Raw genomic sequence first — 21826 nt, forward strand, 5'->3', positions numbered from 1 at the left:
GATTAATAAGCATGAATGGCCTGCGGTCCTCTTAGTTTGTATTAAACAGAGTATTTCGTAACTACACACAATGAAAGGAGTCAAAAATTCTGTCAAAATTGAGACAAGTTTCTCTGAAATGTAAAGCATTTATTGCAAATTAGGATAGTAAAACCTACCAGCTCTGTGGTTTGATATGGCACTCAGCAGTTGTCAACCAGGATACTTCCATTTTCTGAAATCTTAGTGCTGATCCTATTTCACATAGACAAAGAAACAGATCAGATGGTTACCTTCTTAGTGTTCCATTTTTATCCTGATAGAGAAGTTGAACATCATTACTTTCTTATTTTTCTAAATGTTAATATAAACTTTTTACCAAATGACTGTGACGCTGATGCTCAAACAGTGCAAGTAGTGCTGACATCTCTTCTGAAGTATCCTTTCCCTACCCATAAAGTCCCACCTCTCACTGATCAGAACCAGAATCCACTCTTACAGATAGATAGCATTTTGTGTATTTGCTTACTGTTGTCCTGCACATTCTGGGGTACTTTAGGGAGCTCTCCTCAGTTGTTCTGTTGAATGAGGAAATCAAGTCCTTGAAGCAAAGTACTCCTTCTGTGCTTACTATGTGTCATAAAGCATCCATAACTGCATCCCACCATTTTTCTGGGGAAAGGACTGCATATGTCACACTGCATTTCAGGCATAGGTGTCTATCTGACCTGTCCCAAAGAAGAAAGGCTGTTTGCTTATCAGCAGCTAGTGTTTTTTAGATGTGTATTTGTGTTCTGCTCTAGGGAGTCCTCTTCTGCAGTTCTTCAGTACTAATGAAACACCTGCAAACATTCTTCCTCTAAGATAGAGCATATCAACAAACAGGAGGGAGGCAAAGGCTAGAGTGTAACTGGTACAATTATAGCAGAAGGAGATCTGGATGCTTGTGAGTAGCTGTAGCTTGGGTAGAGTACGCCACAAAAGGATGATAAGGAGCATATTGATTGTACATCAAGATTGGGAGGGTTGCAGTACTATTGTGAGTGCTTCAGCAAATTGTTGCCAAAAATGTGAGTTTGTGGACAGTCAAGAAATAAATGACATGTTTTGGAGTGTGGAAAGTATATCTGAAAGAGAATGATTTTGTGATCCCCCTCTAAGTAATCAAGAGTACCAGCAGAAAAATAATCCTACTAACATTTCAGAACAGATCAATATAATAGTAATTCAGGACAGAAGTGGCCACCTCCTATAGAAATGGTGACATATCACTGCCCATAGATCACAAGAACTTTGGTATCCAAATGATCCATTGTCCAATTTGCCATAAAAGTGGAAATAATTCTGGAGAGAAGACTTTAAATAGGTTAGTGAAATAAACTGAACCTGAGGTCTGGAACATGAAAATAACTCTAGCTGTATATTAATACTGCACCTGTGTTTATTTTCCAACCTGTTTGCATGCCACTTCCATAATTTCTTAGCAGCATGACATTTTTCAGTCGGTCATGCTGACTCAGCCAGTCAGGCATTGCAGGATGAAAAATGTTGTGCCTGACTTCTGTGAAAATATTCAGTCAGAGTCCTCTGTGGTGCTAACAGAGTCTTTAAACCAGCAAAGGCTTTGAAGTCTTTGCAAATTCTTTCTCATTCTTTTCAACCTCATGTTCAGAGGTTGTTTCCAACACAGAATTGTTGATTTTGCAGCAGACTTAATAATCTCAATCAGTGTCTATGCTGGAATGATTCATCCTATCAGAGTTGGCAGATTGATGATGAACTGATTTTCTTAAATTACTTCATATGCTTAGAAATCAGTTTATTTAAATGTATTAATAATTTTTTTGAAATTGCTTCAACCTTTTTCAATACTTGTTGAAAATGGTGAACATTTGGTTTTAAACTTAGTAGTTTAGAATTAATTTGATAAAATAAAATTCTTTAAAATGACTTCTTGATGACTGTGTGAAAATAAAAAAAAATCAACAAAATATTTAAATATAATTTAATAAATATTAATAAAAACTAATAAAAATTAGACACAACCACATTCAGATATATAAAATTATTTCTTATGTAGTAAAAATATCAACCTAGTGAACTGCAAAGTGAAAAAAAAGAAGTTTTGATATAATGAATCTGGGGTTAGAAAAGCGTGTTATTGTCTGGACACACAATATTCAATAACATTTTCATCACATTTTTCCATTTTTAATGGGATTATTTTAAAAGATGTTGACTGGTTAAAAAAAGTTACTGTCAATTTTTTTTTTTCTATTATGCTGTAACCCTTTTATTTCAGTGTCTTTTCTTCTGTTTGTTCTTTGAATCATACTAAAACTTTCTGAAATGCTTTAAAGCCATGGTTGAGGAAGATCCATGTATTAGTTTTGAACACATTTCCTGTTGAAAGTATATTTCCTTCTAGTGCCTAGAGATGCCAAACTAATCTACTTCACTTTTATAAAATTTTTAAATGAAATTTAATGGATAAAACATAATAAATAGCATAATAAAATATACATGTTTTCAGTGAAAACATGTGAAAAATGCAAGACATCCAAAGGGAAACATTCAAAACACATCATGTGGCAAAAATTATATATATATATGTATATAATAGTATATTATATATATATAATTAATATGTTTTATTGTTTAAAGATGTTTGAAACTTTAAGTAGTTATGTAGAAGATCCATATGTCCCATCACATACAGTAAAAACAGTGAAAACAGTGTTCTGATATCTCATTAAAAATTGCTTATTTTTTTTACATGGATTTTTCACGGTTATACCTTTTGTTCTAAATTTTACTTCTCAAGCTTTTTGTACCTGAGCATTGAAGGAGAAAGGCAGGAAAGTTTATATCCTGCCTTTATCCTCTGCATATTTTTAATGTATAAAATATCCTCTGCATATTTTTAATAATTATTATGTACAGTTGTCTCTTTTACAAGTTTTTGCTCACTTCACAAATAGAACAAAGTTCTTTTGTTGTGTTAAATATTGCAGATTCAGCAAGTGCAGCCCAGACAAAAAAAGAGCTGTTGCACACTTGGAGAAACTTTACTTTCTTTTAATGGATGGTTCCAGAAAGCAACTCTAGGCTGGGGAAAATTCAGCTTGATGCTTCAAAATTATTTGTGTCTAGGTGAGTCAGAGCAGCTAATCATGAGAGAAACACTGAGGGGGAATCAGAATGTACCTGGCTAGATCTTTCTGTGCAACAAAATCAACCAGATAGCAACTTTCTAACACAGTTTTTTTGCATATTAGAAACTGAGCATTCTTTATTGCACCGCATTTGTCGCTCTGGGGATCTTCCACTAATGGAATGACCCAGCATCAGGTGAATGGAGTTTTTATCATGCACACTGATTACATATTCATTAGTCATCTCCTCTTACTTGATGTATATGTATTAGTTTATTTTACATAGTCACACCCCTTGGCAGAAGTCCTTGTGTGGCCTTTTGGGACCTTCTTTGGTGGTCTCCCGTGTCTGGTCATAATATTTGACGTGGCCATTCATTGACCCCAGCTCTTGAGTAAGATAAATACTGTTGTTTTGCAGGACTCCTGCTTTGAAGAGCTGTGCTGGCACCTTGTTTGCTTAAGTTACATCCTTTATCTATTTTTCCAAGCCTGTTTTACTTTCCTTATCAACTGGAGCATTTTCAGTCTCAGTCCTAAAAAATATCCAAAGACCAGCCTGTACTTATTCTTGATTAATAGAGTCCAATGTTCTTATAAAATAGACATGTCAGTCTTCATGATGAAGGAAGAAAAATTCCTGGAAGAAATACAAAAAATGAAATGTCATTATTTCTCCCCACAGGGAAGGAGGGTTTGCCAGGGATTTGAGCCATTAAAAGGAAAGTATTAGCTGTGGGAGAAGAATCCAGAGGGCAGAGTGCCCTGCTTGTGAGGCTAACCTTTCCTATGGAAGATGTGGGCTATGTTTTACAGGTTTGGCCTGATAAATTATCTACTCTTTTGCACACAATTTGTATATAGTTTCAGCAGATAGTGTGAGGGGCAAAATAATGCCTTGAATACGCTACTGTGAGAAGCAAGATACTTGCTGGAACATTTGGAGTGCTTTAATATTCTCCTCTTCAATTTTAAACAGTAAAAAAAAATGTATTCAGTTTTTTGTCTGCATGCTTTAACTGCTGAGCTACTGCGTGGGAGAGAGGGCAGTTTCTTGTCATTGGCAAGTTTAGTATTTTTCTTCTGTTTTGATTGATTTCTGCAAGTGCCTTTTGTAGCCTGTGTGACACTAAGGCTGTGGCAAATAGGATTCCAACTGACAATTTAGAAAAAGGAGGATTTCCTCCAGCATTTCAGTTGAATGTAGATATATTAGCACTGTCACTGGCTTTTTACCTTACCTAAAAATTCCCCACAGAAAACCTACCCTGGTTAGTAAAGAGGGCCTATGGACAGCTTCTCCTCTGAGAACCTGGTACAATCTTCAGAGGGAATATACTCTTCAGAGCATGTTTTCAATTGTGTGTAAATAAAGTCTTGTATAGTAGGTAGGTATCTGTGAGAAGTTTTGGATCAGTTGTTCTTCATCTTCATTTGGAGGCTGTGCTGGGTTTAGGATGGAGTTAGCTTTCCTCATAGCAACCCTTTGCACTTGTGAGCAAAGCAGCACTGATAAACACAAACCTTCTGGCTACTGCTGAGCAGTCAAGGTTTTACTTTTCCCACTCTGTCACTCCAGTGAGGAGGCTGGGGATGCACAAGATTTTGGGAGGAGATACAGACAGACCAGATTTCCCCAGCTGGCCAAAGGGATATTGCAAGAGCCAGCGGAGTGATGGGGACTTCAGATGGCTCTTTATAATGCTGGTTATTGTATAGACTAGATTACAGCAGGAGATCGTGAGTATTCCTATAGCTGATGGCTATAGGCAAGCCATGTGTCCTGAAGCCCCTTTAGTTCTCATTACAATGCATTATATCTTTTTCTTTTGCTGTGCATATTATTACATAACAATCAATCAGCATCTGACACAATACCTTTACATTTACATATATCCTATCAAAACTGCTAGAATTACCATACTATTATTAGTTAGTGACTAATTAATAATTTGATTTAGTAATTACATGTTAAATTTTTAAACTAGTTTTACATTGGAAAATTCTTTTTGCTTTGGTAAAAAACATCTTTCTGTCTGCCTATGCTTTTTTACTTGGTAGAAAACATGCTTTTTTTGAAGACCACTTAACCTGTTGGACTTTAACTGTAAAACCTCCTTCTAACTGATGAGACCTTTGTTTTAAACCTTCCAACTTGACTAAACCATTGTCCTCTCAGTTGTTTAAGCAACAACTGGCCCTAAAAACATCTTTTTATATATCAAAGCTTGCTTTCATTTCTAGAGAATCTTCTGCTAAGTATTCATATCTGTAAAGCTTTTCTGTTAAATTCTCACCCTTCCCAACAGGATATTGTATATCATGAACATATCATGTTCAGCAATAAAGCTGGAGGGGAAGGTTTTTCTTGGAGGCAGTCTTTGTTTTTAGGCTGGCTGAGCATTGGTCTCCATGTAGGAGGAGGAAATGAGTTCATCACCTGGCTTTGGTATATGTTCTTTCCGACCCTTTTCTCTTTCCTTCACTTTTTAAACTGCCTTTAACTTGTTCCATGAGTTATCTGACTTTCCTCTGCCTATTCTGTCCCCCAGCCCATTGGGGTGGGGAGTGAGTGACTGGCTATATGGTGCTAAGCTACTGAGCTAATTGTCCACAGGAGCTCTGTCATATGCAGAAAAAAAAGTCAGATTTCTGTATACAGGGAAAATAAGATGCATGATGGAGCCTGGTCATCTCAGAGACTTTGAACAAAAGGGAGAGAACAATTTTGGTTCTCAATGTTTTTTCTGATCCATGTTAATGCTGCAATGCTTAAGTGCAAATGCATGTATGGTCTCTGAATTACAGAACAACAGTGGAGGCCATTTATAAGGAAAATGTTCTGCCTTACAGTCCTTTGCAGATCATTTCAATGGGAAGAATGGTCTCGCTTAGATTTTCCCACATACTTAAGTTTCCTCTGCTGCTCAGTATTTGAAATGGGGATCTTACTCTGCTCATGGCAACAGTTTTCTAGAGCAATTACCAAGAGGAGTTGCCAAGACACCGGTCCATTAAATCTGAGCCCTGGGAGAGTGTTCTCCTGTCCATGAACATCAAGAGAGAACTCAAGCACTGCTGTCAGCTTGGATAACAAAGCACTATCTTCCAGATAGGCAACAATTCAGACAGATCAGTATCTGTCTTTGAACATCTCTGGTCAGCAAATTGCTTCATTAAACCATTTTTTTCTGAAGTTACTTACTATGCTTTCTTGACTACATATGATATTAAGCATTTTCAATCATATCATTTGGATCAAGCACAAAAACTAATGCACGTGATATAAAATTTTAATTTAAATAAACAGAATTGCAATTATCAAAATTAGTCTTAGAAGGAAAAATGCAGGACTTACCAATTGTTTGATAGTGTTACTAGAAGCAATAAATATTCATTGGTGAGTTAAATTCATCGAACCTGGTAAAGATAAACTAATTTCTGTTCTCAAATTTCTCTTTTATGAGCTGAAGATTAGTATCTTGCTTTACTGCTTTTGAAATATTTGTATTTCATTTGTCAATGACAAATCCCCCCTCATTTCATAGAATATATTTTTCTTAATTTAAGACTAAGAAACAAAATTGAGCTAAGAAATGTTAGTTTGTTATTTATATATATGGAAAGATGTTAAATACAAGTAGCTGCAAAAAAAAAAGAGGACATAGCAACTCCAGAGTCCTTAATCTCCTACTCTTTTATATCTCCTTCCCTTCACAGAGAGGAGATGTTTTACATACTGCAGTAGAACAGGAGAAAATATGCTACAGGTTTTGATATTGCAGTTCATTTTTTCTTTTTAGCATTCATTGTCTTATTTTTGCCTATGCAAGTTGGCAGAATATTAAGTTGATGTGTGTTCATTCTGAAACATCTTATGCAAACCCAAAGTACAGTTCTGCACCTGTTCTCCTGTGTCCTTTACTTTTTGTCAGACATTTCTAGTGGGAAACTTCAGCTGTAGTCATTTATGCAGCAAGACCCACAACTGGGAACATAATGAATACACAGGAGGATAAAGATCCAACTTCAAAGAAACCCAAACAACCTAAAGCAGCAGGGGCTGAAGGCAATGGGAGATGGGAGCATTTGAATAATATTAATTGTGTCCTCCGATTTCACTTACTGCTCTGAGGAAATGAACTCCAAGGACAAAACTAAAAATATAAAATTAAAAAGATAACTATTTACTGCAGTCATGTGACCAAATAAGACAAACTTTTAAGGCATATTTATTTGTGATCCCTCTTAATATGATTTCATTTCCTCACCATACACTTTTTTGTGTATGCTTCTTGAATTGTCCTTTTGGACAGAGCCATACAGTAGAAAAACATGCATTTGATTATAAATGCAGAATGTTCAACATTTGAAAACAATGAATCACCTCTAACGTTACAACACATAGCAAGAGAGCAGTAGCCTGCATTCCAGAGTAGTGGACTAATATTGGCCCCTTTTCAGTCACCTCATTCTCCCCTCTCTTCTTCAGGTGTTCTTGGAATACAGGGAAGTAACCAAGACATTTAACAAAGTGAAACACATGCAAAAGAGGACATGTATTGGAGAAGTTATCTTATGTAGTAAGATTTTTTTTTTTTTTAAAAAAAACTAAGCCAAACTTTGTCATCGGCCCTAACAGCAATCAATGTTAGTGTCCCTGTTAAAGACAGAAGAGTATAAGATCTATATAAAATGTGCAGAATTGAAGGAAATAAAAATGTTAAAATCTGGGGGAAATAATAAAATTTGTATGCATATAAGCATGTGATATATAATAAGTAAGAAAAGCTGGTTTTATCTATGTTATCTGGAAAATTAGAACTGAGGGAATGTTGATATGAAGATCAGGTAAATTTACAATAAAATCATAATAAGAAAATAAGTCAGTCAAACTTGAGTAGTAAACTTTTACTCGGCATTAGAAGAGGTTGAGATCCCACCAAAACATCAAGAAACCAACCAGGTTATGTGACTTCCCAGATGCTGATCAAGCACCATTCAAGAACACATTCAGCCAGATGTGATTCCTATGTATTAAGAGACCCACAAACTATCAGTTTTTAAGGACTTTGTCCAGCCTCTTTTCCAGCCTGTGTAAACTCTGAGTGTCCATGACTCTCTCAGCTAGTCATCACTCAAAGAACCACATCTGGGTTTTTTTAGTTTCACCCTTACATCTACGGGTTTCATGTGATGCCCCTTACTTCTTGTACTGGAAATTACAGTAAATAATTTATGCCTTTCCACCCTATCCTCATTGCTAGTAACTGTATAGATTGCTACTCTTTTCCTTCACTCCTACCTCAGCCGTGTCTCTGAAACAAGTTATAGTTACTATGGATGGAGCTTTGAGAAACCTCATCTAGTGGGAGGTGTCCCTGCCCAAGTCAGAGGGATTTGAACTAGATGGTCTTTAAGGTCCCTTTCCAACACAAACCATTGTGTGATTCTGTGATTCTACTCAGATTATGAAGTTAGGTCCCTAGTGTTATTGAGCTTACTAGTGCTAAGGAGTCTGATTTTATCACAAGTCACAGAATGGATGAGGCTGGAAGATGCCTCTGGAGATTATCTAATTCAGCCTCCCTGCTTACAGTAGGGTCAATTACAGCAGGTTTCTCAGGAAAAAAATCCAGCTAGGTTTTGGAGATCTCCAAGGCTGGACACATGACAACTTCTCTGGGCAACATGATCAACTGTTCAACAGCCTGACAGTAAAGCACCTTTTTCTTGCATTTTAATGGAATTTCATGCATTTCAATTTAAGTCCATTAACTCTTGTCCTGCCACTGGGCACCACTGAGAAACACCTTGCTTCACCTTATTTACTTCCACCCATCAGGTAGTTATATACATTGATAAGACTTCCCTGCGTCCTGGGAAGCAATTTGATTGGAAAAATAGGCATGAAAGTAAGATTTTAAAAAACCCCAACATTACCTGAAGATTTTAGTTGAAAACTAAAATTGAATAAAAGAAGCTTTTAAAATAAAATAGGTTAAAAAACACTCCAAAGGCCCATCAAAAAAAAACCCGAGGAACTTATCTTAGTTTTGCTCAAAATAGAAATGGTTGCTGGTGTTCTGAAAACTTATCTGATTCTTCATTTAAATAAGAACAGAAAAGGATCCAGGTTATTATAGATTTTGCATTGCAAAAAGGGTGTGAATGAGTGTAGTAGAAAATTTGATTTTCATTCACACTTAAATGTCACCTCAGTAGGGTTATTATTGGGGGTCATTTCGTTATTTGCTTTCATGAAGTTTTTCAAAGCTCAAATATGTTTTTATACACACAAGATTTAAATGTCTATGCTAGTAACAATCACAATAATAAAAGTTATAATATAACTGTAAAAACAGTACAACCTCAAAGTCTCATCAAGTAAAATACAGTCAATAATCTAATATTAAATGCCTTTAACCCAATGAATTATTACCTTTTCTACCTGTATTTGCTCAGTAGAGATCTGTTATTCCATAGCAACAGTCTTAATAACTCTCACATCAATAATGGAGGTAAACCTAGTATGAATATGTCATCTGCAGAACCAAATTTTTAGCTGTTTAAAAGGATAAACTGTTTGCATGTGGATATCTTATTATCTGTATTGTCTTAAAATCTTATATCTTACTATCTGTATAGTTAAGGCAAGAATACTTTGAAGGTAATCTCTGGAACAATGTTATTAGTAAACTATTAAGTAATTTGTTAGTCTTTGCTTCATAATGAATTCTGCTTCTAAAACCTAGAGTAAATCCTGAGTAACTGTGATTGTATTTTGAACAGCGAAATTTAGCAAATATATAAGTAAAAATCATATAAATATAAAATATTCACCCATATCTTTGTGCAGGAGACATAATCTGGTGTCATTGCTTTCCAAATCCTTTCCCTTTGACTCACTGTGATTTTTGCAGATCTGTGTTATGAGAATAGTAGTAATTTCCGATTTGTATGGTAGAGGTCTTAAATACAAATATTAGGAATTTTTATATTCTGACTCTCAGGGAGAAATTGTATGAACTTCCTTAAGTATTGACATTTTCAGTTTTCTTGAGAGGGAAGGGAAGATTTTTTCCTTCTTCCCTGAAATTCCTTACAGATGTTCTTCTTTACATTTGTCTTCAATTATGTATGTCTACAATGTAAGTTTAATAGTTGATTTTCCTCAGATACTTCCACTCTTAGACGATGCTTTACACTTATCTTTTTATTTCAACACCCGTAGTATATGTCATAAATATTTAATTTAAAAGGTGGAATTGTTTGTGCCAGTGAAGTATTTCAATTAGTTCATATGCAGAAAGTGTTTTGCAGAATGTTGTGATTTGCAGCTGGTGCACTGTGGTGACATTTGAGGTGATGTTAAATTATGGACTAGTATCCCATTCTTGGAAATTAAAAAAAGAACATTCTCTCAATTCTATGCCTTTTATACATTTTCTTAGGTTCTTGGCACTGATAGCATTTGAGGTTTTGGCAGAAAGAGTGACATCCACTTTAACATCTGGATTGTGCAAGGGTTTGTAGAGAATGTTTTTAAGATATAGTGTGTAAAAACAGAAATATTTAACTGATAAAATTTACATGTGCACTGGGGCTCCCTAATCCTACTGACTTCATATCATCTCAGATGCCTTGACATATTTTAATTCTTGTGAATTTCATATTTCTCTAATTATCTTTTAAAAAATAAGATGTTAAAAACCTGACAAGCATCTTCTTGAAGGAGAGTGAAAGAGCAGGGAATTAAATACAAATTCCCTGAATCCCAGGTTATGAATAAATGAAAAGCAATTCCTTTCTTTAGTTCTACAAAACTGTTTACAAAAAATGCCCCTACTATGTTAAAATTGTTTGATCACTCTTCAAAAATGGTCTTCAAATATTTCAATTAAATATTTTTAGGGCAATTTTGTCAGTAATAACATAATATGTTTGGGTTTTTTTGTTGTTTTTTTTTTTTTTTCCTAAAATTTTCCTGGACATGTATTAATTATGTGATGGCAACATCTCAGGTAAAAATATCTTAAATGTCAAAAATATACACTTGATATTCAATTTGGTATTAATTTAACATACAGCCACTCACTGTCGCATATAGATTGTGTGTAGCAGCATGTTAAAGATCACATTTTCTGTCTACCCATTTTGTAAGTCAGGCTCACATACAGACCGTCCAGCTTAGAACAAATGCCTACCTATTCAAGACAACTAAAATTCAGCCAGTATGCACTACAAATACAGAGAATCTCCTCAGGAGCAAGCATGCCTCATGGTGGCAAAAAGTCAAACACTGCCCTCACCTACGCTGATTTTACTAGTGAAAGGCATATAAAGGACTAACACAGTAACTAGGAGCAGAGTTTGGCTACAGGACTGCACATCTGAAAATGAGCAGAGTCAGATGTTTGTTTCAGTTGTGGCAGCAGGGTAGGAAGCACTGCTGTGCACATGCTTCATGAGGAAGCTTTGCTAATTAGGTGTGAGTCTTGTATGAATCAAGTCTCAGTTGTGACTAGAATAAATTATAAATATTTCTCCTTTTTTATATCCAGTGCTCTGTTTTAGGCCCACTGTGCAGTATCAAGTTGCATTTGATATACTGTCAAGATGTGTGAAAATTTAAAACATGAAAAATTTTACATGAAAATTTCACATGAAAATTTCTATGCTGTCAAATGGGTTCCATTGCTTCAACTGCTTCCCTGTCCTGTGAGGAGAGAACTTTTATTGGTTTAGCCATTCTTTAGGGAATGTAGGATACCTTTCCTGAAAAGAATAAAAACCACAAAATTTCCTTGTTGCCGTATGTTGTGTCTCTTCCTCAGCACGCTGCTGGTAGAAGCTATGCCAATTGTGCTTTTGATGCAGACCTGTCCAATTGTACTGAATGATCCAAAACTCATTTATTATATGCACCTTTCAAAGTGTCATTGAGAGATTAATGTATAAAAAGTTGAAATATCTTTACATTTCCTGCAGAAGGTAAAGGGAAACTTGTGCATGTTAGTATCAGACTTGTGAGCTAAGTAAATCTGATAGTTATTAATTCTTTAGCTATACAAAAAGTAAGCTATAGACCTGAGGTGAATAAAAGACTTCTGGTTCAAGAAAGACCCAGGCTAACCTTGGCAGTGCCATTAATCATGAGTAGAGCTCTAACAAATTGTATAGCACTACAGAGACTTTGGAAGGAGAATATAAGGATATATGCACTTTGGGAGCCATAAACCACTGTCTTACAAAATGTCTATGCCTTAGATCATCAGAAAAAGTCACATAAAATAGTTTTGCAAGACATCTTCCAAGACATAATGCCTTGTGCATATCTGAACTTCTGTCATCTGCACAGCTACATTTATACAGGGGTATGTACATAAAGAGTGGACAAAAGTGCTGGTTTATATATTTATTCTGCTTCTGTTTCAGTTTTGTCAAGAACAAAATTAAGAAAGTGTCCAACCTCAAAAGGTCTTCTAAAATGTTTCCTGTGGGTGTGGCAGTGAAATACAGTGATATGCTGAACTGTAGCAGATGATCAATGGAAAAATAACTATTTTTATAATATATATGCTTATGCTGCCTGCAGAGTAAGAATTTAACTGCAAAGAAAAGTGGTATGGAGTGCTTTAGTGATGGACTTCTTTAGTGATACATACAATGGAAAAAGTGTCTTGGTACTAAAAAGACAATAATAGTCTTTAAAACCCTCTCTATTTTTACATTCTAATAATAGTCTCATTTCAAAAGAAGAGGGAGAGACAAGGGAAATTTCCTTCACATCAAGGAATAGCTGCTTCAATCTTTTTATTATTTTGGAAAAATGTAGTATTTCTATGAACATTTTAAATATTCATTGATGTATGCTAAGATCTTTTCCTTTTTAATTTGGGCTTTACATCTTCAGAGTGAGCAATAGCATTTTAAATTTAAATTTTCAGTGAAGCTTTGGAAGAAGAAATATGATGTCTCAACATACTGTTTTCTTTAAAAAAAAAGACAACAAACATAACCCCCAAACACAATGTACACACCCCCCTCCTCCCCCACAGTTCTAGTCATTAGATACTCCATGAAGTGATCTCCATTTTTTTCTAAAAGAAGTCAGCATGTTGCTATTGCTTCTTGTCTTAAAGTTCGTGTCTGATTTATGATTCAGTTTTGTAACACCATCACAGCAGACAGTTTACCACTTAAATGATAAAAGTTTCAATAGGCACTTTAGTGGAATTACGAAAAAGCTACCACTCTTCCACCGTGATGCCAGAAAGTTACCTTCTTTCTAAGTCAGGTCAGTAAACTGCACCTTGTAGGCCTGAGCTTGTCTCAGTGTAATTCCAGATGAACAAAATAACAACAACAGAAACCTGTGTATGTTACAGGATTTATCATTCTTTCACAAATCAAACCAAAACTGACGGTATGATAAATGTAGTAACTTGCTGGAAACAATTGCTGTCTTTTATAATCAAAGTAATTGTGTCTTATATAAAGCTTAGGTTTATCTTTTAAATTTGTGGTTGGTTTGCTTTTCTTTTTGTTTCACTGTTGTAGTTGTACTTAAGTGACTTTGTCAGGGTTATAACTTTCTTCTCCAAACATATCTGCCAAGATCTTAAAGCGAGGTCCCCAGTCACTCAGATAGTCATAATCCTGATCTGCCTCTGTAGTGAGAGAGTCTATAGAGCTGAGAGACTCTGCAACAGATCCATTGCCTTCATAAGCATAGGTGGCCAAGGAGTCATAAGGGGGTGCAGATGGATCTACATCATTTTCCTGCAGCCTTTGATTAATGAAATCTCTTATGTCTGTGTTATCTTCTGCTGGTGGTCTGTGGCGCGTAAAACGCAAGGTGTCTGGTTTTATGTCCCTGCGTATTTTGTTATCTTCAATCACTTTGGGATTCCTCAGGGCACCTATGTCAAAAGCCTGGGTGTCCTCTTCTCCACCTCCTTCATCATCATAGTGGATAACATTATCTCTGATGTCTTCTTTAGAGGTCATCAGGGTGTCCTTTTTCTTCTGCCTCCGTAGTGCTACATACAGTACCACAATGACTGTAACGAGAGAAAACTGAAGTTAAGACATGCACAGAAATAATTTAGTACTCTGGTGACACATCATTATATCTTTCTTTTAAAGCCACAAGCAATCAAAGGGACTTTTGTCCTTAGAAAAGAGCAGTGCTTAGCAGTGCTCTAGCCAATGAAAAATTATTTGATCTTTGCCATAAGAGTCTAACTTTCCTAAGTACTTGCTGTACTGCTGGAGAAAGTATCAAATAATTTTCCTGCTGGCCTGCTTTGCAAACAAATAGAATTGAACAGGACTTCAGGTTTTTAGTTCAGAGAGACAGAGTTGTGATTTTTTAAAAAATATTTTCCATAGCAAAATAGAGAAAAGAATCCTAAATTTACACTTTGAAGACAAGAATAAAGAACTAAACCAAAAACCCTACTCACCAAGTATAACAGAAAAAAAAAAAAAAAAAAAAGAATTTTGAAAAATAAATAATTTGAATAATTTCAAATTTGGAATTTTTGAAATACAGAAAAAATAATCCTACTTTAGCTTTTTATACAGTACACTTTGGCCTCTTTAGGGATCTGCTTCAAAAAATCATGTGTTAAAGGTTCTGGAGAGAAAAGGGGTCCAAGAGAGCTGGTTGATTTTCAAGTATCATGTCCTCCAAGCTCAACAGAGATCCAACCTGAGGAGCTGGAAATTAAGAAGAGGCAGCAGGAGGCCTTCACTGATGAATAAGAAGCCCTTGACTAAACTCAGTGATTAAAAAAAAAGCATCTAAGAGTTGAACACAGCGACAGGTGAGCCAGGAGGAATATACAGTGACAGTCTGAACACACAGGAATGTGCTTAGGAAAGACAAAGCCCACATGGTGCTATCTCAGGAGGGCAGCAAGAGGACTTGTACAAGTAAGACAGAAAAAAAAAAGAGCAGAAAGGTAAAGGTGGGCCCACTACTGAATGGGGCAGGTGAGCTATTGCCAAATGACACGGAAAAGGCCAACCTAGCCAGCAGCTTCTTTGTTTCTGTCTGTTTTGGTAAAGTTGTCCTTCAGTAATTCTATGTCTCTGAGATCAGAGGGAAAGTCTGGAATAAGAAAGACTTATCCTTGGTGGAAGAGGATCAGGTTAGGGAATACTTGAACAAACTGGGCACACAAGTACATGGAATATAGTGAGATACACACATGAATGATGAGGAAGGTGGCTGCTATCACTGCTATCACTATTTGCAATAATTTTTGAAAGGTCATGGGGACTGGGAGAGGTTTCTGAGGCCTGGAGTGTCACTCCTGTCTTCAAGTAGGGCAAGAAGAACGAGCTAGGGAGCTAGCAGCCAGTCAGTCTCACCTTGACTTTTAGGAAAGTGATGGAGAAAATAATTCTGGGAACGAAGAAGGGGCATAAGAGCAGCAGGGATAGATTTATGAAGGTGAAGCTGTGCTTAACTCAGTTGATAGCTTTCTATGATGAGGTGACTGGTTGATGAAGGGAGAAAAATGCAATACTTTTATCCTATTTAGCAAAGCTTTTGATATTATCTTTCATAGCAATCTTCTCAGAAAACCTGAGAAAGTGTGGACTACACAAGCAGATGGTGAGGTAGATTGCAAGTTTTCAGGCAATAAAAAAGAGTGGTTGTGCCACTGTTCAGAGGAATCTCTTCAAGCTGAGGGAGTGGGATGAAAGGAACTCCATTATGTTCAACAAATAGAAATTCCAAGTCCCACACATGGAGATGCGTAACTGCATATTGGAGATGCTGTTGGCCAGCTGACCAGAAAGTAACTTGATGGATGAGGCCTTGTGATCCTGGTGGACAAGTTCACCATGAGCCGTCAATGTACCCTTGTGTCAAAGAAGATCAACAGCATTTGGGACTGCATTAGGAGAAACATTGCTAGCAGGTCTAGTGAGATGGTCATTGCCCTCTGCTCTGTTTATACACACTTGGAGTTCTGGGCCCAGTTCTGGGTCCTCATTACAAGAGGGACATGGACTCTCTGAAGTAAGTCCATGTAGAACCACAAAGATAATTGAGGCATGGGAACATCTACCACACAAGGAGAGGCAGAGGAGAGGCAGAGAGCCAGGTATGTCTTCTGGAGAAGTCACAGGGGGATCTTACCAATGTGAGTAAGTTCCTGATGGATGGAAGCAAAGATAGAGCTTTTCTGAGAAGTGTGCTGTCAAAGGATGAGAAGCAATGGGCACGAACTGAAATGCACAAAATTCCAGAAAAATGTAAGAAAAAAAAGGCTTTATCACCAGGATGTCAAGCAGTGGAATATGTTGCCCAGATAAGTTTTGGGGTATCCATCCTGCTCTAACTGCAATTGTGCCAAAGGAGACAGCATTCTTCTTGCTTCAAGAAAATTGAAAAGTTATTTTGTTTAGTTGGTTTTTGGTTTTGTTTTAAGTTCTTCAGAATGAATGTATTCGTGAATTTAACTGCTACTCCGTATGATGTGTGACCATTTGCCATTCTTGTTCTGATTTGAAAAAAATATTTTTCTCACAACATAACTTTTTGACACAGAGCAGAAATCCTGACTTTTACCCACTCTTAATCAGAAGCTATTTATGTAACCCTGAGCCTTCAGTAATTTACTTAAGTGGCACCTGCATCATCCAAATGCAATGAGGTATCCATACGTTATATTCTGTGTCAGGAGCTCTTTTTGGGTGTGCATTAAATTATCATGGGACCTTGGAAGCCACTAGTATCAAAATGAGGCATCGTCCAGCATCTGTAAGACTCAGTCTGATTTCTGCAGCCTACGTTGTGCAAGTAAGATGCACTTTGGATATACTGTAAATAAGGCAGTATTTAAATATAAGGTAGAACAAATAACAATGCCACCTTATGAAATCCATGCCTGCCTGAAATAAAAATAATCTTCCTGTGAATCTTTATATGGATGTGGCCGGTAACAGTCTATGTTACAATTATTTTCTCCTCTTCCATTTCTTCATTCTTTTTTTGCTCTACTGCTGTTACTGTCAGTAGGACTTGTCTACCTTAATAATAATCTAAAAAAATTAATCTTTCAAGAAAGATATTTAAAATAATTTCAGGGAAAAAAATATTATTTGGGTTCTACTGAAAACTGATTATCTTAATGCATTAAGAGATATTGCATGGATAAGAAGATTCATGGTTATGATCAGTGTTTTGGGATATTCTTCTAGAAATAAACTGCTACACATTTTCCATGGCTTTTGTTAAAAGCTTGGTGAAGCTAGTGAAAAATCAGAATAAAGCGCTTAGCAGGGCTTCATGAGAACTAACCTAGAAGTATGACAATACACAACAAGATTGCAATCAAAGCTCCTGTGCTGAGGCCGACTGGTAAGAAGATTGCTTCTACGTTACAGGACTGGATGGTGCCGTCAGAATCACATCTGCAAACACGGATAGTCAAAGTGTTTGTGCTGCTCTGGACAGGGTAACTGCTGTCTTCTATTACTATTGGAAGAAAGTACAGCTCTTGCTGCCTTCTGCTGTAGCCGTTTCTTCTGGTTTCAATCCCAGCTGTGTTGTCTGTAAAACATGACAGTCATTAGCAGATTTTTATTGTGTACTTAATTCCATATTGTAGCTTGTATCACCTTCCGTAATGGCCTTGTATTTCATATTTGAAACTTGTTGAATGGTATGCATTATGTAATTGACTTGCTTTGCCATTACAGAAGGTATTGTATTCTGACTGGTACAGTTATTTTTTGCAGAACCTTAAACAATATTCCTTTTCTTGTAAACATTTTAACAGCTGAAATTTCAAAGAAGATAAAAATAACTAAAAAAAAACCCAAGCAAAACATTACAAGTATGATTCTGAAGACATTTCAGTTTATTTCTCCTGATCTCCTTACATTCCAAGCCTGTGGTCCAAAGGATTTTGATTGCATATGAATTTAGAATCATGTCTCTATCAACTAATTAATTTCCTTAAAAATACAAAGTAATATACCTGGACAACATGCAATCATTTTAGCTTTCCTGCCCCATTAAAAGTAATTAGAGAAATGAACTGAGTACTTGAAAATCAGTACAGCTTCTATCAATTAGATGGACTTCTAGACTTTGTAATTTCTTCCCAGTTAGTTATTGCTGCTTTTCCTGAATGAAACAAAGTAGCAAAGAAATACTGTAAGGATTAAAAGAGTTACGTTAAAAGCAAAACAAAAATTAATTTATCAGGGAATTAACGAGATGACAGAACTAAATGAAAGTAACCTGCTGCAGCTACCATTTGTCCATCTCACCTATATCTTAATTATATTTTTACAAGATGTCACATGATGGTTTTCATGCTTCAGAGGTTTGTTATGATGTACAAGGATTAAAAGCTCTGAATTTCACAATCAAATACTGGTATGGAGTTCTGATTAAGGACAATAAGAAGCAACCCTAAATATACAAATTTGTTATGATTAGACACCATTAAGAAGGTGTATAGCTAAAAAAATGCTTCAGACACCTCCCTTTTATCAAACTCAAGCATGGACAGGTCAAGTTCAGTTACACTTAGTTTTGAAAAGAAAAAAATAGAACAGTTGTAATAGCTTCCATCTTCAGTTTTTTCTTTCTATGATTAATCACCTGCACTGTATAAAATCTTTAAGAACTAATTTGAAGATATTCAGTTTAATTTTATTTCTATTTTTTCCATATTTCTATTATTAGAATTATTTATATTCTTCTGTTTTTTCTTCTGATTTAAACAATGGAGATCACTTTAATAGTTTACAGTTCAACTAAATGGCTTGCCATCCTCCTTTGAGAAGACTCAATCAGATCAGCCTTTTAACTCTATGATTTTGAACATTTTTTGTTGCTCTTTTATGACCCCTTTCAATTGTTCAAAGTTGTTTTGAGAATATGGACACAGGCAGGTGTTTGAACTCTACACAGAAGAGCCTAGAGAAACTGAGATATCTTCTGGTTCTTCAGACTGTTTGCAATAGATTAATTTATAACATATGTGTGAGAAGAGGAAATTCTGTCTCTTACGCAAGCAATGGAGTGCACTCCACATGGGAGCTGCCCTCTAGAGAGCAGAATGAGGCCAGCAAAGCAGAAAGAGTGAGCTCTGCAGTCCCTTTGGAAGCACGACATCTCTGACAGGGCATCACTTCTATTAACACGGTGGAGTGCTGCTGAAAGGCAACCTTGAGCTTCTGTCTCACTCCAGTCCTCATTAACGACTCATTAAGTTACATTCTGATGTATGGGACCTGACTTCTCTTGGGTGCAGCACAAGAATGTTACACCTGCTGAAGTATCAGACCACCTGTGATTTTCAGTTGCATAGAATAGCACGGGGATTAGGGCTTCTTGATTTATTTAAAAATTTTAAATGTCACCATTACTTGTAAAAGCATTAGTTGTACCATAGTGAACAACACTGTCCTCAAAAAATAGAAAAAATCGATTTTACAAAGGACCTGCTTGATGCTAACATAATTGCTAACTTAAACGAAAATGGCACTTGTTTTTAAAAGGTTTCCATAGTGACAAAAAGGTTGTTTTATTGTGCCTCTAAACTCTGCACAGAGCAGACTTTCCTCCACCTTTGTGGCAAACAAAAGGCAGAAGATATTGCAAGACAGGGTTTTTGTTTGGACAGGTTTTTTCCTAATATCTCTGCAAATCATTGATAATGAAAAAAGGTTTTTATTGTTTGTTTGGTTTTTTTTTCTTGACATTGTATCAAATAGCTTACTTTTTTTTTTATTTTTCATTTTTTCCCCCAGTTGTTAAGAAATACTTTTAAAAGTTCGTCTTGGTAGTTTCCACTTTCTATTGGAATATTGCACTTGTTTTTATACAGTAGTGAAGCTTCATGAACAGATAACCAAGATCCAAGATCATCTCAGTGCCAACATTACTGGTTTAAACAGAGAAATTTTAATTATCTAATAATATTTGAACAATTTCCTCACCAAACTCATATGCTAAGCACACTTTACAAAAGCTGTAATTACTGTACAGACTTAAAGATTATTTTAATTCATTAAATCTGTTAATATTACCTGAGAAGACTTCTTTAAAGCAGAAGTTTGTCCTTACTTAAAAACAAAACCAAAAAAACAAACCAACACCCAACACCTTAGTGAATTTAAAGGATATTTTAGGAAACAGACAAGAAAAAAATAAGAAATTAAAGCTCTTACTTTAAAGAAATCTTTACCATAAAAAAATTAAAGGTATTTAGAGATATAATATTTATGTTCTAAGACATATCATTGTGATGGTTCTTCCCATATGGGCCTTGAAATATGTTCTGGAGCAGAGCAGTGTCCTAGTCTTCTAAGGCCAGAAGTAAGGGACTTGGATCTGTTGTAAAGTCATCCTTCATATTCATTGAGCTGTGTGTCTCATGAAAACTGTTTGAATGCCCTTTGATAAAATGCTTTATTTCTCCATAGTTTTGGTTTTATAAGTACTATTATTCATGTCTACAAGAGTATGAGTGGCTTCACTATATCCTCTATTTACGCGTCCTTAAGTGAAGTTCTTTGCTCATCTGTTCAATTCTTTTAAATATCTATGACACACAAAGATAAAAGTCACTATTAAGTTTGGGAGTAAACCATTTTCATTGTATCAGCTTCACAGGAGAGCTATAAAGATAAAAGAAGCACAGTTTGTTTTTTCAAATTTATGTCTTCCTAAAGTTTCTTCAGGATCAATAGTTGTTAGCTAATTTGTTGACTCTAGTTTACAATATCCATAGTGCATGTCTTCAAAAATTATGTGGGCCATATATATTATTTAAATACATTCTTTTAAAGCCTGAAAGAAAGATTTTGCAATTTTATTTCATTGGTGCATTATTCATTTCTTGCACTTCAAGGGAATGGGTCACTTAATTCTCAAGAAAGAAACCTTTACCTCAAAATCAATGTAACCTCAAATTTAAATTTAAAACAACAATTAAAAAAATGAAGAATAATATACTGTTTAAGATAGTGATACTTATAACCCGCACAGTCTAATATTTTTTTAACTTTGTTGGATGACTTTAGGTGTTCTTTCTTTGAAATATAATGTAAATCCTTTTATATTAAAAGCTTATCACAGTTATTTAAAGATCATCTAATAGCTCAAATACTCCTTTTTCTCTTATTTGATTAAAGTAGTTAGTGATAAAAATTTACTACAGTTTATTATGTTTTAGCAGTGTCTGCTCACAAGACTACGTCCTTGAAGATGCTTACTGTAGAAAAAAGATGCATTTTTTCATCTTGGTTTGTTTGCCATCTAACAGAAGAGTTCAAGTTAATAAGGAAAAAAAAGGAAAATATATTTAGTTACAACAAAAGTTGGAAGAAAATCAGACATGCCTGTTGTATAAATCTCCAAGTTATTAAGGGTGTTGTACTTCAGCAGCACTGTACGTATTTAGAACTCACTGTTCTGCAGGACTACGTAGCCTCAAGAAAGCGCAATATCTGGGTACTTTGAAAAGGGTTAGCATAGTCATAGTATTTAAACACGACAGCAATAGTGCCTTGTTTAAAGGTATACCTGCATTGGCATATGGATTCTTCCTGAGATACTGAATGATAAAAGGAAGAAAATAAAACAGGTAGCAGTGTTTTTGAGGGCCTGTAGGGAAATCTCAGCCTTTGGTGTTCTCACCAAATTC

At 35.6% G+C, this 21826-nt stretch overlaps 1 protein-coding gene across 2 annotated transcripts in view; it reads right to left on the reverse strand.

The window, feature by feature from the left end:
* Positions 1 to 13589: 13589 nt before the first annotated feature.
* CDH12 (cadherin 12) overlaps positions 13590 to 21826 on the reverse strand; it is a 226168-nt gene continuing 217931 nt past the window's right edge. For both annotated transcript variants that reach the window (XM_088064657.1, XM_088064699.1), the window contains exons 11-12: positions 17461 to 17712; positions 13590 to 14200 (exon numbers count right to left, since the gene is read on the reverse strand). In XM_088064657.1, coding sequence (XP_087920783.1) covers positions 13704 to 14200; positions 17461 to 17712 — 749 coding nt within the window. In that variant the 3' untranslated portion in view covers positions 13590 to 13703. The remainder of the gene's footprint in view (positions 14201 to 17460; positions 17713 to 21826) is intronic.

Source organism: Pseudopodoces humilis, chromosome 1, assembly GCF_049639895.1.
Source record: "Pseudopodoces humilis isolate 2021_Gansu_Grassland_sample_001 chromosome 1, ASM4963989v1, whole genome shotgun sequence".
In the NCBI taxonomy this organism is placed as follows: Eukaryota; Metazoa; Chordata; class Aves; order Passeriformes; family Paridae; genus Pseudopodoces; species Pseudopodoces humilis.